The sequence below is a fragment of the Pongo abelii genome, chromosome 13 (genome assembly GCF_028885655.2).
Source record: "Pongo abelii isolate AG06213 chromosome 13, NHGRI_mPonAbe1-v2.0_pri, whole genome shotgun sequence".
NCBI classification, from domain to species: domain Eukaryota; kingdom Metazoa; phylum Chordata; class Mammalia; order Primates; family Hominidae; genus Pongo; species Pongo abelii.
This window is the reverse complement of record NC_071998.2, coordinates 113,471,671-113,487,693: the sequence shown is the minus strand read 5'-3', so window position 1 is coordinate 113,487,693 and position 16,023 is coordinate 113,471,671. Positions and strand designations below refer to the sequence as shown.

General features: G+C 51.6%; 1 protein-coding gene across 8 annotated transcripts; it reads left to right on the top strand.

The window, feature by feature from the left end:
* Positions 1-1,320: 1,320 nt before the first annotated feature.
* LHX6 (LIM homeobox 6) lies at positions 1,321-16,000 on the top strand. 8 transcript variants are annotated; one of them, XM_063714035.1, is made up of 7 exons: positions 1,321-1,438; positions 4,160-4,260; positions 4,474-4,569; positions 4,763-4,937; positions 8,859-8,962; positions 13,797-13,953; positions 14,097-16,000. In XM_063714035.1, the coding sequence occupies exons 1-6, from the start codon at positions 1,405-1,407 to the stop codon at positions 13,815-13,817; spliced, it is 531 nt and encodes a 176-aa protein (XP_063570105.1). In that variant the 5' UTR covers positions 1,321-1,404; the 3' UTR covers positions 13,818-13,953; positions 14,097-16,000. The 8 variants fall into 8 exon arrangements, with proteins under 8 accessions (XP_063570105.1, XP_063570102.1, XP_063570104.1 ...); XM_063714032.1 differs by lacking the exon at positions 1,321-1,438 and adding an exon at positions 11,336-11,378 and having other exon boundaries at positions 3,245-4,260; XM_063714034.1 differs by lacking the exon at positions 1,321-1,438 and having other exon boundaries at positions 3,245-4,260.
* The last annotated feature ends 23 nt before the right edge of the window (positions 16,001-16,023 follow it).

Genomic DNA, 16,023 nt, shown 5'->3' with positions numbered 1-16,023 from the left:
GCATGATGGGAGCCTGGCCTAGGAGGGCAACAGTGGAGATGGTAAGAAGGAGATGGATCCCAGAGATACTTGGGAAACAGAACCAACAGCATCGATGATTGGCTGGATGAGGGGTTGAGGAGAGAGAGGAGTGCATGATTATGATTTTGAAGCTTCACGGGCTGGGCAAGTGGTGGCACCATTCTCTGCAATAGAGGGTGTACCAGAGGAAACAAGCTGCCAGGGTTGGGACAGAGTCACAGGTGAGTCATCCGCTTTAAAGAACACACTTTCCCTAGTGCCCAGGATCAGGCCCTGGGCTGACTTCTGGGATGGAGTAAACCAGACTCTGCTGCCTCCTGGAGGGGCTTCCAGTCTGGTGTTGGAGGCAGCTGCACCCAAATTGCCAGACTACAAAACCAGAAGGGAGAAGGAGAAGTCATAGAATCAAGGAAGGCTTAAGGGGCAGGAAGATATTCGATCCGGGCTTTTTATCTTTTTAACATTTAGTATTATTAATAGAATGTCACAGCCTCCAGAGGGACTTGCTGGGTACTTAGCCAACTGCAAAGCACTAAACGAACAGTAGTAGTCATTGCTGTTGTCGTCTAGTTCAGTGCAGGACAAGGAAAATGAGAACTCAGAGTTAAACAGTTTGCCCAGTGTCACACAGCCAGTAAGTGCTTATCTGTCTGTTCATCTAAGAAACTGCACTTCTGTACAGCTGGCGCTATAGCTTATATTCATCTCTGGAGTCAGGATGGCTAGGGTTCCTATCATTGCCAGCCGTGTGACCTCCTGCAAGTTACTTTACCTCTCTGGGTCCCCATTTTCCTTACCTGCAAAATGAGGATTAATTGGGATAATCAACCTAAAACAATTAGAATCTTGCTGGGCAAGTGGTAAGTGCTCAACAACTTCCCTATTATTACTATTATTGTATTTTTTCTAACTTGTGATGTATTTTTAACAAACAAATTAATATGCAAATGTAAGTGACCATCGTAGAAAATTTGGAAAATTCAGAAAAACACCAAGAAGAAAATAAAAATCACCCACCAGTTCATCTCCTAGCTGGGACTAGGTGTAGAGAGTTGGTGCGTCCAAGCTAAGGCTAATGCCTGAGTTGAAGACTTAGAGGCTAGGAGCCTGGGGGCTGGCGGGCCATTGGGTTGTGGAAGGAGGAAGGTTGGCCCGTCTGAGTCTCGACACCCCGTGCCTGTCCTCTCGATCTGCAGTCGATTCGGGACCAAGTGCGCCCGGTGCGGCCGACAGATCTACGCCAGCGACTGGGTGCGGAGAGCTCGCGGCAACGCCTACCACCTGGCCTGCTTCGCCTGCTTCTCGTGCAAGCGCCAGCTGTCCACTGGTGAGGAGTTCGGCCTGGTCGAGGAGAAGGTGCTTTGCCGCATCCACTACGACACCATGATTGAGAACCTCAAGAGGGCCGCCGAGAACGGTACCCAACCTGCTCCGCCTGGCTCCTCTGCCCCCAACCCTTTCCCATCCCATCCCACCCCAGCACCCCAGGAACCACCCACACTCCTCTACCGATTGGGCCCTCCTGGTATCGTCCCTCAGGCAGCGTAGGGGTGGGGCGGCGCACAGATCTTGCACTTCCGGGTCGATCTTTTGCTTAGGAGTCAGAGGTCACTGCCCTCCTTTGCAACTATGTTTCCTTATCAGTAAAATGGCGTTAACGACAGAACACCTTCCCAAAGATAGATGAGCTAGCTGATGTGTTGTAAAGCCAGGAGGCATTCAGTGAACCCTAGAGATGGTTCTCATAATCGGGCAGCCTACTCCACCTTTGGAGAGATCTCATTGGCCTGGGGGCTCATCCCCTCCAGTTGCCCGGGACGAGGCTTGGGCCAGTCCTGGAGAGATGACTTGGCTCCCATTCTCCCAATTCCTATCCTAGCAGCTCCAGGCCAGAGGTTTGAGGAGGGGTTTTCATCCTGGACCAGGGTCTCTAACTATAAGGGGAAAGGACCAGGTTTCTGAGTCTGGAGACCAGGCTCTCACATACTGTGTTGACATATGAAGTTTCCTTTTCTCTCTGGGCCTTAGTCCCCACATCTGTGCAAGACAGATACTGGACTAGAATGATCCCTAAATCTCTTCTGGCTCTGACACTGTGATTCCCCAGATTGCCCAGGAACAAGATCCAGGTCTTCCAGGGATCCTGGGGACTGAGTCACAGACGGGATGGAGCTGGGAAAGGACAGTGCTTGGCTGTGGGAAGAGGCAGGGACTCTTTCTCTAATTTGCCTGTTAGGGTCTGTGAAAGCTGCTAACTTCTCTGTAACAGGGATTATCTTATGTAATCGTTACAACAGCCCTAGGAAGTAGGTGGCATGGCCCCATTTTACAGAAAAAGAAACAGGATTTGCCAAAAGTTACATACCAGTATACCAGTAGATTTGCCTAGCTCCAAAGCCCAGCCTCTTAACTACCATACCATACCATACCATACCATTCCATACCATACCATACCATTCCATACCATACCATACCACCTTGGCCCTAAGCTCTAGGGCACCTTAATCAGATCTCATAAAGCCAAGGAGCCTTCTGGGATGTAGCTGCCTCTGTTTGAGTTTCCCATCTAAAAAACCAACACACCAATCCTTGCCCTGCCTGCTTTCCTAGGGGACATTAATACCACAGAGTGTTTGCCCAATCCCCAGTTCTTCTGGGGAAGAGTATGAACCACCCTGCCTCAACTTCTAGGTCCCAGCCTGGGGACTAGTCAGGGACCGCCAGAGTGTTCCTGGCCATGGCCATACCGGGGCCATCATTTTCTCCTGCCAGGATCAGGACTAAGTGGGTCTAAGGGGGCATCTAGTGAACTTGGGTTTCACTTGCTGCCTGCTTATCTGCAGTGGTGGGTAATGAAATTATCTGCAGTGGTCAGCAAGTCAGCAGTAGAGCTGGCATGGAAACCCAGGAGTCAGAGTTTTCCCACACTGTGGTCCATCAGTGACCACAGGCTCCTTCCACACATGGTCCAACCAGGACCACCTGTAGTTACAGCCTGCCAATTACATCCTAGCTCTCACAGCCACACCTGTCCACAGACTTAACATGCTGAGGAACTTGAAAGCTGAGGCCTCCGATCTCTCTTACTGATCAGCCCTCAGTATTGGCTACTGTTTCACTTTTTAAACATAACACACACACACATACACACACGTTCATTGTAGAAAAATTAGAAAAGATGGTAAGCAAAAAGAAGAAAATAACGATTGCTCCAAATGCTGCCTTGCTTCATATTTTAATGTGTATCTTTTCAGATTTTTTCCATGTATGTTACAGTGTTTGTTTTTTTCCTTCAAGATAATTTTTTCCTAATTAAAAAGTTACAATAAATTGTGAACAATGGTTATTTCTGAGTGCTGGAATTACTAGTGATTTTTATTTTCTTCTTTGTGCTTATGGAAATTTTCTGAGATTTTGAGGATATTCAGAACAATGAAGTATTAGAAATAAAATGGGAATATGGTCAGTGTTTTAGTATGATTGTAAAAGTAATATGAGTGGAAAGAGAATATCTAACATATACTCCGGTTAACAAAATTAAACCTTAGGGAAGTAAGGCAACATATGATTGTTTTTAAAAACCTCAAAAGTTACAGGAATACTGAAAGTAAGAAGTTTCCATAATCACATTCCTGGGAAGTAAACCACTGCCAACACCTTGATGTATATTCTTACAACCTTTTTTCCTTCCGCTCATTTTTATAAAATTAGGAGCATAGTTCCGTTACTTGCTTGCTTCCTATCTCCTCTAGCCTTTGGTGTCCCCCAGTTTCGCCAGCAGGGAGCCCAGTTTGGGGCATTAGGGTCAGCTAGCTTTCAGATTCTAGTTGAAAGGGCCAGGGCAGGGGCTTTCCTTCTCTCTGAGCCTCAGTTTCCTCCCATGTATAATGAGGTAACGCCACCTCTCCTTAGGGCTGTAAGACGTGGTCCAGTCGTGTAAGAAGTGTCCAGTACTGAGCGGACGCTCAGAAACCCCTTCCCCAAAGACTGAGCTCAGGGACTAGGACTCTGGGATCCCTGCTCCCAGCCAACTCCCGCTCCTGACCCTTCCAGGGACAAGCTCCCCCCACCCCCGTCCTTTCCAGGCTGCCACTAGAAGAGATGGGGACGCGTGGTCAGCTGCTTCTATCGCCCCCAGGGAACGGCCTCACGTTGGAGGGGGCAGTGCCCTCGGAACAGGACAGTCAACCCAAGCCGGCCAAGCGCGCGCGGACGTCCTTCACCGCAGAACAGCTGCAGGTACCGCTGCAAGCAGTGAGCGGCGGGGGCGGGGGCCGGGCCGAAAGCGGGCGGGGCCGACAATGTCTCTTGGCTCCGCCCCTCGGCCCGGACCCGAGTGGCGGGGCGGGGCCGCAGCTGCCTGGGGCGTGGCCTGTGGGCTGGCGCCGCTGATTGGGCCGGGGTCTCGGAGTCTCTGCGTGCGGGCGCCTCACCGCCCTCCCCGCCCCGCAGGTTATGCAGGCGCAGTTCGCGCAGGACAACAACCCCGACGCTCAGACGCTGCAGAAGCTGGCGGACATGACGGGCCTCAGCCGGAGAGTCATCCAGGTGGGACGGGGGTGGGCGGGGCCTGGGGACCGCGGGCACGCCCCGGCGCTCGTAGCTGGGCTCGGCGCGGAGGGTCGTGCGTGCACGTGGCCATCCTTCTCCAGGAGGCGACGAGGCAGTCCCGCCTGGGGTCTCCCGGCGGCGCGTCCGACTCTTTTCCGCGGGGCTGAGGCTGCCGAGGCTGTCGTTCCAGGTGTGGTTTCAAAACTGCCGGGCGCGTCATAAAAAGCACACGCCGCAACACCCAGTGCCGCCCTCGGGGGCGCCCCCGTCCCGCCTTCCCTCCGCCCTGTCCGACGACATCCACTACACCCCGTTCAGCAGCCCCGAGCGGGCGCGCATGGTCACCCTGCACGGCTACATTGAGAGTAAGTAACCGCAGCGCCGGGAGCCGCTGGGCCTGCGGGGAGGGGGCGCGGAGGCGCGCACGTGGGCGGCTGAGGCCGAGGCGTGGGGTGGGGGGCCTTAGGGAGCCTCGTGGGTGAAGAAGCGGGACCCGAAGTCATTTGGATTTAGGAGTTGGGGATAGAAGGGTCAAATCTTCGGCTCTGCCTCAGTGGAGCGGGGTCCTTCATAGAGGCAAGCGATTCAGCCATTCAAAAAATGTTTTCAAAGCACCCACTCTGTGCCAGTGCCCGGAGACTGGGGTGAGAACAGGATGAACAAGGTACCTACTCTGTGGAGCCTGCGTTCTGGTGGGCATGGAAAAATAACTAGGCAGATTAGCGTGTCGTTTTAAGTGGGATGATTCCTGTAGGAAAGGTGCTGGGTAGGAGTGACTGGAGATACTGCGGGGTGGAAGGGAAGGGGCTGGGCTGCCTTTCAGCAAGCAGAGACTCAAAGGATGGATAGGATTTAGTGAGGTACCTGGAGTGGGGGAACGGAATGCACGCAGGCCCTGGTCCGGAAAGCATCGTGGCATGGGTGTGTTCTGGGGAGCAGAAGGCCAGTGTGGTGGGAGTGTCCGGGGCTGTGAGGCCTTAGGCAAGTCACCTAACCTCCTTGAGCCCTGGTTTCCTCATCTGTAACCTGTGATGTCAATAATGCCTGCCTCACAGGGTTGTGAGACACCATTCATGCATTCAGTAGCTATATCTTGAGTGCCTTCTGTGTTCTTTGCACTGGGATACGACAGTGAACACAGTAGACCAAAGCTGCTGTGCTCCTGGGGCTTGTGCTCCTGGGGCTTGCGCTCCAGCATGGGAGATGGTGGAGATGATAAAGTAACAGGGAGGGAGCAAGCATGTCCGTGGCAGGGAGCATTGTGGCGGAGATGCAGGGGCAAGCGGGTCATGGTGAAGTGACTTGTGAGCCGGAACCTGGAGGAGTGAGGTAGGAGCCCCGGGGATTTCTGGAGGATGAGTGTTCAGTGCATCTGCTGCTGAGCAGGTGCCTATCACAGATTGTCTTTCCCTTTGAAGTTGTTCCCATCAATTGTTTCCTCTAAGCTGGGCATGACCAAAAAAATATAAATGACTGTGATGCACACACACACAAATCCTCCCTTCTCTGGCTCCATGTAAGAGGGAAAGAGAAAGGAAATCAGACAGAGAACTGCTGCTTACTGACCATATGCCATATACTCTACTGACTGCGTCTCTAAACATCAGAGGCCACCATCTCCTTGAATAGATGAGGAAACCAAGGGCCCACTGTAAGTTAGTGGGAGCCGGTATACCTTAATGATCGAGTGTGGGCTTTGGTGTCAGATTGCCAGGCTTCACATCCCAGCCCTGCCATTTACTAGCTGTGTGACAGTGGGTGAGTTTCTTAGCTTTCTTGAATACTCATTCCCTCATCTGTAAAAATGAGGACAAGAGTATCTCAAAGCAGTGTTCTGAGCATCAAATGAGGTAACTGAAAATCTTCAACATTCAGCAAGTGCCGCATAAGTATTGGCTGCTCTTGTGATGGTGGGAGTGGTCTTGGTTGGCAGAACTAGGAGTGTAGAGCCCTGTCTTCGTACCAGGCTGCCAGTTGGAAACCATGTCTCTTTATATAGTTCCATTTCTGAACTATCTGCTCAGTAGGAGCAACATTTTCCCCCTTTCTTTTCTAAACAATGACTATATTCAGGCTGCACAGAGCCTGTTAAAGTTGCCAAGGATCAGGGGCTCTATAAGTACCAGGGGTCTGAGCTACCTGCTAATACTTGGTGTAGAGTCAATAAGAAATCTAGATGATTCCTTTGGAGACTTGGGGCCATGACCTCCAGAGTCCCTGCCGGGACTCTGTCCATACACTCTGTTGACCAAACTTAGATCTGTCTTTGCTGCTTAGAGAAGAGGCTGAGGTGCCCTCTCCTCTTCCCCTTGTGGTGGAACTCAGCTTGGGGAAGAAGAGGTTGGGGGTGTGTGCACCTGCACCTCTTGCTGCATGACTGACTGAGAGTCACCACAGCAGTTTGCTCTATGGTAAACTACAGTCATGGAGTTGTGAATTTTCTGAAGCCTTAAGCTGGGAAGCTAATGAAAATGTTAGAACCAGACCCCAGAAAAATGAGTTTTTCTGTAGAGTTTGCTCTGCAGTTAACTAAAGTCACAGAACACTGAGTTTCCTGGAGACTTTGAGCTTGGATTCTGATAAAAGCTTTGGAACCAGACCCCAGAAAAATGCAGATGTACATACATTTTCCAAGTAATCTGAAGTTGTATATGGACTCCTTGAACACCCCAGGTGAAGAACTCCCAATTTAATATAACTCCTTTATTCTACAAATGGGAGAACTGTGGCTCAGAAGGGCACAGTGAATTGTCCCGGTTTATATATCAGTTGTAAGTGTCTCTACAATGCCCTTTCCCTATGACCAAAGAGAATGAAGCCTAAAGAAGAGACCAGCAATGGACTTCTCCGCTGTAGTGATAAACAGGCTGAAGCATGAGAAATTTGGATCCGACACAAAGGTGGACTTTCCCCAACAGTTTTAGATGTTGGAATATGGTATAGAAATTCATTCAGCACATACTTAAGAGTACCTAGTAAATGCCATGCCTCACTCTAGGTGCTGGAAATCCACAAAGATCTAGAATCTAGAAAACATACAAAAAATTCCTGCCCTCGTGGAGCTTGCATTCTAGTTGGCAAAGACAGATAATATCAAATAAATAATAAAAATATGCAGTAAGTCAGGCTGGGCATGGTGGCTCACGCCTGTAATCCCAGCACTTTGGGAGGCCGAGGCGGGCAGATCACTTGAGGTCAGGAGTTCAAGACCAGCCTGGCCAATATGGTGAAACCCCCTCTATACCAAAAAATACAAAAATTAGCTGGGCATGATGGCACATGCCTGTAGTCCCAGCTACTCAGGAGGCTAAGGTGGGAGAATCACTTGAACCCAGGAGGCAGAGGTTGTACTAAGCAGAGATGATGATGCCGCTGCCTTGTAGCCTGGGTGACAGAGTGAGACCCTGTCTCAAAAAAAATGCAGTTAAGTCAGATGATAAGTGCTAAGGAAATAAAATAAAGCTGGGAGGAAGACAGGGAGGGTAGGGGATAGGTGTTGGTGTTGGTTGCAGTTATAAAGAGAGAGGTGACATACGAGTACAGAGTCCTCTAAGAGGCATGGGTAAAGTCATGGTGATACCTAAGAGATATGAACTTACTGAGGGAGGGTCTGAATAGATGGGGCACAGCCTTGCTTGCAGGGCCTGAATAGGCAGCGTACAGCCTTGCTTGCATGCGCATGAATATGAAAACACATATTTATTTAGGAGTGTTTATCAGTGAGCTAGATGGTTATACCTCACTCTCACATAGCTCTTTATAGACTATAAAGAGCATCACAATTGACCGGGCATGGTGGCTCATGCCTGTAATCCCAGCATTTTGGGAGGCCGAGGCGGGTGGATCATGAGGTCAGGAGATCAAGACCATCCTGGCTAACACGGTGAAACCCCATGAGGTCAGATCAAGACCATCCTGGCTAACACGGTGAAACCCCGTCTCTACTAAAATACAAAAAATTAGCTGGGCGTGGTGGTGGGCGCCTGTAGTCCCAGCTACTTGGGAGGCTGAGGCGGGGAGAATGGCCTGAACCTGGGAGGCGGAGCTTGCAGTGAGCCAAGATCGCGCCACTGCACTCCAGCCTGGGCGACAAGGTGAGACTCCGTCTCAAAAAAAAAAAAAAGATCATCACAACCAACCCTACTGAAATCTTGCCCAGGGCTACCCAGGAGGTAAGTGGCAGAGATGAAACTGGTTTCAGGGCTCCAGTTTGTAGAGAGCACGGGGCAGGTGGGATCCTGTGTGCAGCCTGGGGGATGAGCTCCAAGGCATCCTCTCGTCCACAGGTCAGGTACAGTGCGGGCAGGTGCACTGCCGGCTGCCTTACACCGCACCCCCCGTCCACCTCAAAGCCGATATGGATGGGCCGCTCTCCAACCGGGGTGAGAAGGTAAATGGAGCCAGGTTGGGTCTGGTGGGTCAGAGCCACCTTGCTGGGGATGGGTTTCTGGCAGCATCCCCTGTTAATGATTTGGTACCATGCTGCACTGTGGCAGACCCTGTCTGCCCGGCCTGCTGAGACCCCCACCGCACCCCCACAGCAGTCACTGGAGCGGCAGCTGCTGGCGTTTCTGTGTGCATGGCCACTCCGAAGGCCTGCTTGCAGCTCCCCGCTGGCAGTTTGCCCTTCTCTGTCTCAGATTTGTAAATTTCCTTTACTCAAGCTTTGAGTTCCAGGGAGGGCTTATATCACTCATCACCCCCACTTCCCATCATCTCACTGGTTTCTCCTTTTCATTCTTGTCTGTTGGGAGTGAATATCCTGAGCTGATGGGATTCAGGGATAGCTGGCCAGCCAGTGACCTTGGTCAACTGGCAGGGCCTCCTCTGTAGAGCCAGGATTTCTGGTTGTCTCAGGCTTTAGGACTGCACTTCTAAAAGGGTGCTTAGCTGTCCCCATTCCAGGGCTTCAAGGTATTGTTTCTGAAGCAATGCAACCCTTTGTTTAAACTTGTCCACAGTGCAGATGAAGGTGGATGGAGCTGCTCTGAAACCATGGGGAGAGGAGGAGCCTCACCTCCCTACCAGCTCCAAGACACCTCACAGTTAGCCTCGAAAGCCAGTGCTCTCAGACAACCCTTCATTTTAGCAATGGGAACATTGAGGCCCAGATAGCTCAAAGTCAGAGACTGGATGAAAACCTTGCTTTTTTTTTTTTTTTTTTTTTTTTTAGACAGAGTTTCACTCTTATCGCCCAGGCTGGAGTGCAATGGCGCAATCTCAGCTCACTGCAACCTCCGCCTCCTGGGTTCAAGCGATTCTCCTGCCTCAGCCTCCCGAAGTAGTTGGGATTACAGGCGCCTGCCACCATGCCCAGCTAATTGTTTTGTATTTTTAGTAGAGACGGGGTTTCACCACGTAGGCCAGGCTGGTCTTGAACTGCTGACCTCAGGTGATCCACCCGCCTCAGCCTCCCAAAGTGCTGGGATTACAGGTGTGAGCCACCGTGCCTGGCCAAACTTTGCATTTTTTAATTCACTGACTTGTTTATTTGGAGACATTTCCTATGTCTTGTCTGTGCCCAGCATCCCTGAGTCTGTTGCCAGGAGTGGAAAGGAGTAAAGTGTGGTCCCTGCCCTTGAGGAGGCCAGAGTCTGGAAGGGGAGGCAGATCCCAACAGTTACAATACAGTGTGACAGGGGAAGCCATGGGAGCTGGGGCGGGGGAAGGGGGCAAAGGAGAGAGGCAGGGAAGACTTCCCAGAGGAGGCAACCTCTAAGGCCAGGCCTGAAAGCTGAGGCATCAGGGAAGGCATGAGACACCAGAGCTCTCAGGGAACCCTGAGCCATTCAGCATTGTTGGCAGGCACGTCTAGGAGGATGAGAGGAGGAAAGCGAGAGCCTTGAGGCTGCCAGGTGGAAGAGTCTGTATTTTATGCTGTGGCAGTTTGGGTCCTGGAGGGCCTGTTGCAGAAATATCACTGTAGCAGTCTTCAGAGACTGCTGGGTTGGAGGACACCCAGTAGGAGGCAGGGATCCCTGGAGGTCAGTGGGTGTGGCGGTCGCTCGGAGGGAGAGGGTCAGAGTGTTAGGGCTGGAGTCAGGAGCCCTCCAGTTCAGCAGATCCCGGTGTTAGTGAGCTCGGAATCACCTGGGCAGCTTGTAAAGATAAGAGATTCCTAAGCCTCGCTCTCAGAGCCTGTTGGGGTCAGATATAGGGATCTGCGTGTGTAATACTCAGCCTGTGTGATTCTAATGGGCAGCCGGGGTGGGGACAGCTCCTTTAGGACGGTACCTCTGGCTCGGCCTCCTGATTGAGCTCAGTACACCTAGTATGTACCTAGCTCTCTGTGCCGGGCACCACAGGAGAACGTGTATGGTGTGGAGGTACAGACAGCCCTGGACAGACACATTTGTAAGTAAATGGTAGTGCCTAACGTAAAATCCTACAGAATCTGTAGTGAGTGAGCATGCCCCAGAAACATCATCGCCGCTGAGACTGTCACTATCATAGGGAAGAGCTGCTGTTTGTTGAGCTCCTTCTGTTCAAGGCAGCTACTTCTCACATGGTATCTGGTTCACACCTCCCAGCCACTTTGTGGACATAGAGATGGCCTTCTCATTGTAAAGAGATAAACAGATTCCGAGAGGTGACATGACTTGTCCAGGGATGCAGCGAGTCTGTCGGACTCTGAAGTCTGCGTCGTTCAGTAATCAATTCCTTTTGTGCAGCACTTTATTGTGTGCACAGCCCTCTCTCCGACCTCATCCTTCATCGTCTCCCTGGGAGGGTGATTGTGATGACCTCCATTTCATACTTGCAGAAACGGAGGCTCAGACAGAGCAGTGCTCATCCAGAATCACAATGTGAGTATGGGCAGAACTGGCCTGGATCCTAGAGCCACCTACCTCAGAGCTGTCCCTTCCTGTGGGAGGGGATTCATCCTATTAGACCTGGCTCTGGGACTGCAGAAGTGAGCTGACATGATCCCTGCCCTCAGGGAGCTTGTGGCTTAGCACAGGATGTGGGCAGCTACATTGCAGGGGAATGGACAGCTGGAGTAGGCGAGAAACTTGACCTTAGAGGACCCAGAAGAGGGGGCAGTGAGCTCTAGGGGAGAGACAGGGGACAAGAAGAAGGCCTTTCCACATCAAGAGAACCGCATGTGCAAAGGCCCAGAGGCATGGAGGAGCTTGGGCCGGAGGGGACCCTGGGGGGTGTTCAGTGTGGCTGAGGTCCAGGGAAGTGGGGAGAGCCGACAGGGGCCACAGAACAAAGGATCATGGAAAGAGGGTCTTGGACATTATATGGAGGGCAGGGAGTGGGCCCTGGAGGTACAGAGGGCTGGGCTCAGTGCTTGGAGAGGAGCCTTTGCCTCCTGGTTGCTCAGCTAAGCTTGTGGTTCTGTCTCATTCAGCCTGGGGGATGAGCCACGCTGGGGGCTGTCAGATTTGGCTATAGCCAGTTTCTGGCTTCTGGATTTGGCTGCTGAGCCAGAGTTTTCCCTTGCCGGGCTGTGTCCCCAGCTTTGCATCCAGAAAGTCTGCATTAAAGTGTCTCTCCCTCTTTCATGACCTTCTGTCGTCTCACTGTCAGGCCTTTCCGCCAGCTCCTAGGGACTTTTCTTGTCCACAACTCTCAGATTCCTGGGGCTTGGTGGGCGGCAGGGTGTGGGATGTGTGTGGCCAGCACAGGATTGTCTGGGCTTTCTTCCAAGTCCTTCCAGGCCTGAGCCTGCCTAGCTGTGAGGAGACTCAGTGTCCCCACGGGGCTGGCCCCTGAACCACTCATCTAGATGAGCACTGGCCTGGCCAGGAGAACAGCGCTCTGAGCACTCAGGGGAGCATCCCCTGCCTCCACCGCATCGTCATTTGGCCACAGACGCCTGTGAGGTTCCAGAGCCACATTTCTTCCTGGTTGTGTCCCCTGATCCCACAAATCCAACACTTGGAAAGTTCTTAGAAATCAGGGCTAAGCTGTCATTGATCAGTGGAGGAGACTGAGGCCCATGGAGGTGAAGGGTCCTACCAGGGTCGCTACTCTTGAGAGAGGCTTTCCTAATAAGGGCTAAAAGCCAGGCATTCTGGAGGCCAAAGTGGAGCAGTGGCCAGGTTGGGGAAGGAGTGCCCACCCTGGCCACTCTGGAGTTAGGCCAGCTCAGAATCCCAGCTCTGCCACCTCATTCCTGTGAGATCTGGGAATGCAATTAGTTTCTCTGAGCTGCAGTTTCTACATCTGCAAACTGGGGATAATAATAGTTCCCACTCCGTAGGGTTGCTGCAGAGAATAAATGCATAATGTGTGTAAGGAGCCCAGCACGGAGCCTGGTGCACAGAAAATGCCCCCAGGTGTTGGTTATGATCATGATCACTATTATGGAGATCATCATCATTGCTTTCCTCCATCACCTCCTTGTGATAACCAATTCTGGGCAAGTAACATTCCTCATCAGAAAAGGGAACAGCTATGTGGTCATGCCCACCAGATGTCCCTCACACTTTACTGTGAAATGACACATTGCCATTGACCAGCCAGCCAGTGATCCTTGACCTGAACTTCAGGGAACTGGCTGTGTCAGCAGCAGTGAGATGTCAACAAAGTGCTAGAGGTGGGAGTGGGAGGGGGAAAGGGACAGACAGTCCTGATCTCCCACTGTGTATCGGGCACCCAGTGTGTCTGAACCACGCACTGCTAGGCTTCGTGCATGTGAAGATTAAGCGCATGTGAAGTGCTTAGCCCGTGGCCCTGTGGGTAATAAGCAGTCAGCCACTACGGTCACGGTGACCTTGGAAAGGTCGAGGCAATGTGCTTTGGTAGGGAGAGCTTGCTGTGAGCCAGGCCTGGCCTCCAGAGCCAGGTCCTCCTCCTGGCTGTGTGCCCATGAGCTCACTCGCTTCCACCTCTTTGAGCCTGAGTGCCCTCCTTGTAAAATAGAATGTGGGAACTCTCTCACGGGGCTGTGGTGTGGCTTCCATGAAATCAGGCATGGAAGGTGCAGGGTGAAATGACCGGAAGGCTTTTGCTGCTGCTGTTGTATCTCATTGAATCTGTCTGATTCTCAGAGAGAGATTTTGTCATCCTTGTTTTAAAGATGAGGAAACAGGCTCAGAGAGGTGAAGTGAGTTGCCCAAGGTCCCACAGCAAGTCGGTTGACAGAGCCAGGATTTAAACTCAGATCTGGGCCCTGAGCCCACCCTTCTTCTCTGTGCCTTTGAGGTTCTCTGGGGGGCAGCAGGGCGGGGCAGGCCCCCAGCTCAGCCACCTCCCATGCCCTCCTCTTGCAGGTCATCCTTTTTCAGTACTAACGCTGCCGGCACTTCCGCATCTGCCCGTGGGCGCCCCACAGCTGCCCCTCAGCCGCTGAGATCCAGTGTCCAAGCTGCGGCCAGGAATCCACCCACCTCCGCATCCACCCCCGTCCGCCATCCTGCCCACCACCAGGTCGGTTCCCGAGGCCTGGCCTTTCCCTCTCCTGCTGAGAACCAGAACCCACCAGGAGCACCACAGAGTCCTCCTCTTGGAAGGCAGAACTCCCTGAAATCTGGAATCAGGGTGGAAACAGCCTGTTTTTCCCATTTAAACAGGAGTCCTCTTCAACTTCAGCTGGTTACAATAGCAAAAGGCGGAATTGAATTGTGCGACGTCAACGGCCTTCTCATTTACAGGTTTTTTCCCCCACATTGGCCTTTATTTACTACTTCCTTGGAACCATCTCTGAATTCTGAATAGCTGACAACCCCCAATGTTATCCACTCTGTTCCTTTTGTCTGGAAAACTCTACAGTGTTTGTGGGATGTCCCCAAAGGAAAGCTATGTTCTAATTTTATCATTTCCATCTGTCTGGTTATGTCAAGTTAATTCAGAAAGAGAAGAGACAGTGACCAACCCTGAGAGGCCTAATAGGGCAGAGATGGAGGCCTGCCCAGACTAGGAGGCAGAGGGGATAGACAGGGAATGGGGAGAAGAAAGACCCCCATTGGTTTGGAAATCAAGGAGAGGGCGGTGACATATTGGACCAGAAGAGGCACTAGCCATTTTAAGGAGAGGAAAGAGAAAACTTTGGGGTCAGGGAGAGACCCTACCCCCACCTAATTATCCAGCGTATATGTAGGAAACATAGCAGCGATGGTATTCGATCTGTGCCATGACTCTTCTGAATGTTTGGACAGGTTAGAGTTGGGGACCCCTGTTGGCCACTTGTTGACCTCTCATAGTGGTGCTTGGGCCAGGTCTTCTCGATGGAAGGGGGATCCCTTATAGGGGAGAGGGAACAGAGCCCAGTGAAATGGCAGTCAGAATGTTAACCCTGGATCCATCTCTAAGTAGAGAGAGGGTGCCCATTGCCTAGGTGAGTGTGCCAAGCTCAGGATTCCAACTGGCGCCTCTGAGCTTCCCCATCAATACTTCCTGGAGCCAGCCCCACCCACACCTGAGAACAGAGGCCAGACACAGCTGCGTAACATCCATCCTGCTACAACTCTTCCACCCCAAACAAAAGGGCTCAGGCTACACACGATCATGATTTATGTTTTCAGGGGATGCCCATTTGTCCCAAGCTTATCCTGTAATTCTAGAACTACCTGGTGTCCTGATGCATTTTCCACTAGAGGTTGCTAATCAGCATGTTTTAGCCCAAGTCCGCCTTCCTGCTGTGGTTAACTTGTTATGTTGCTTTTGGAAGGAGACTCTAAGACAGGGAAAGCAAGTTCATGGTACATATGCAGCCATTGTCTCTGTTTTTACCCATGGCAGACATTGCTAATCAATGGCAGCTCTATTTCACTGAGTCTGGATAAGGTTTCAGAGTTCAAATGCTTGACGCTGGCACTTAAAATGAAAGCCTATAGGTCATTCTGGCTCTGGGATCTACAGGCGGGGTAGGCACAGGTGCAGCCTAAGAAGGGAACCTGCTTCCTCTCCCTTCCAAAGACAGTGACAGCTGACTGAGGGCAAAGAGCAGGCACCACTCAGAACGTGGTGAGTACAGCTCAGCTCAGCACTCAGCCAGTGGTAACTTGTGCCCAGCCCTGTGCTAGGTGCTGACATTAACAGGAGCAACCAGGGCCCAATCCCTGGCCTTGGGGAGCTCAAATCTTTCCTTTGATTTTTGCTCCTGATCATCAAGGCCCCAGTGGCAACCATGTGGTAAGTGGCCAACCAAGCCCTGCCCAGGGTCACCCAACACACTCCGCCTTGAGCCTCTCCTCAGGGTCTATTCCTTGCGTGGATTATGTGGCCGTAGCATGTGACAGTTCAAACATGTCTCCACTACCCTGTTAAGAGCAGCCTGGGAACGTACAGGCCATCAAGACTATTTATTTAAATACAAAAAAAAGGGGAAAACACACACACGGAAAAAAAATTGTAAGCACTTTTTTTGTAAAACCAATGTCTGTTTTGTTACATACCTTTCATGTCGTGCTTTGTAAATGTCTTATTTGTGTAATAAAGTTAATGCAAGTAGAAGTGCTGGCACTGAAATCCAGAACATGATGGGATTCCATTTCTTTC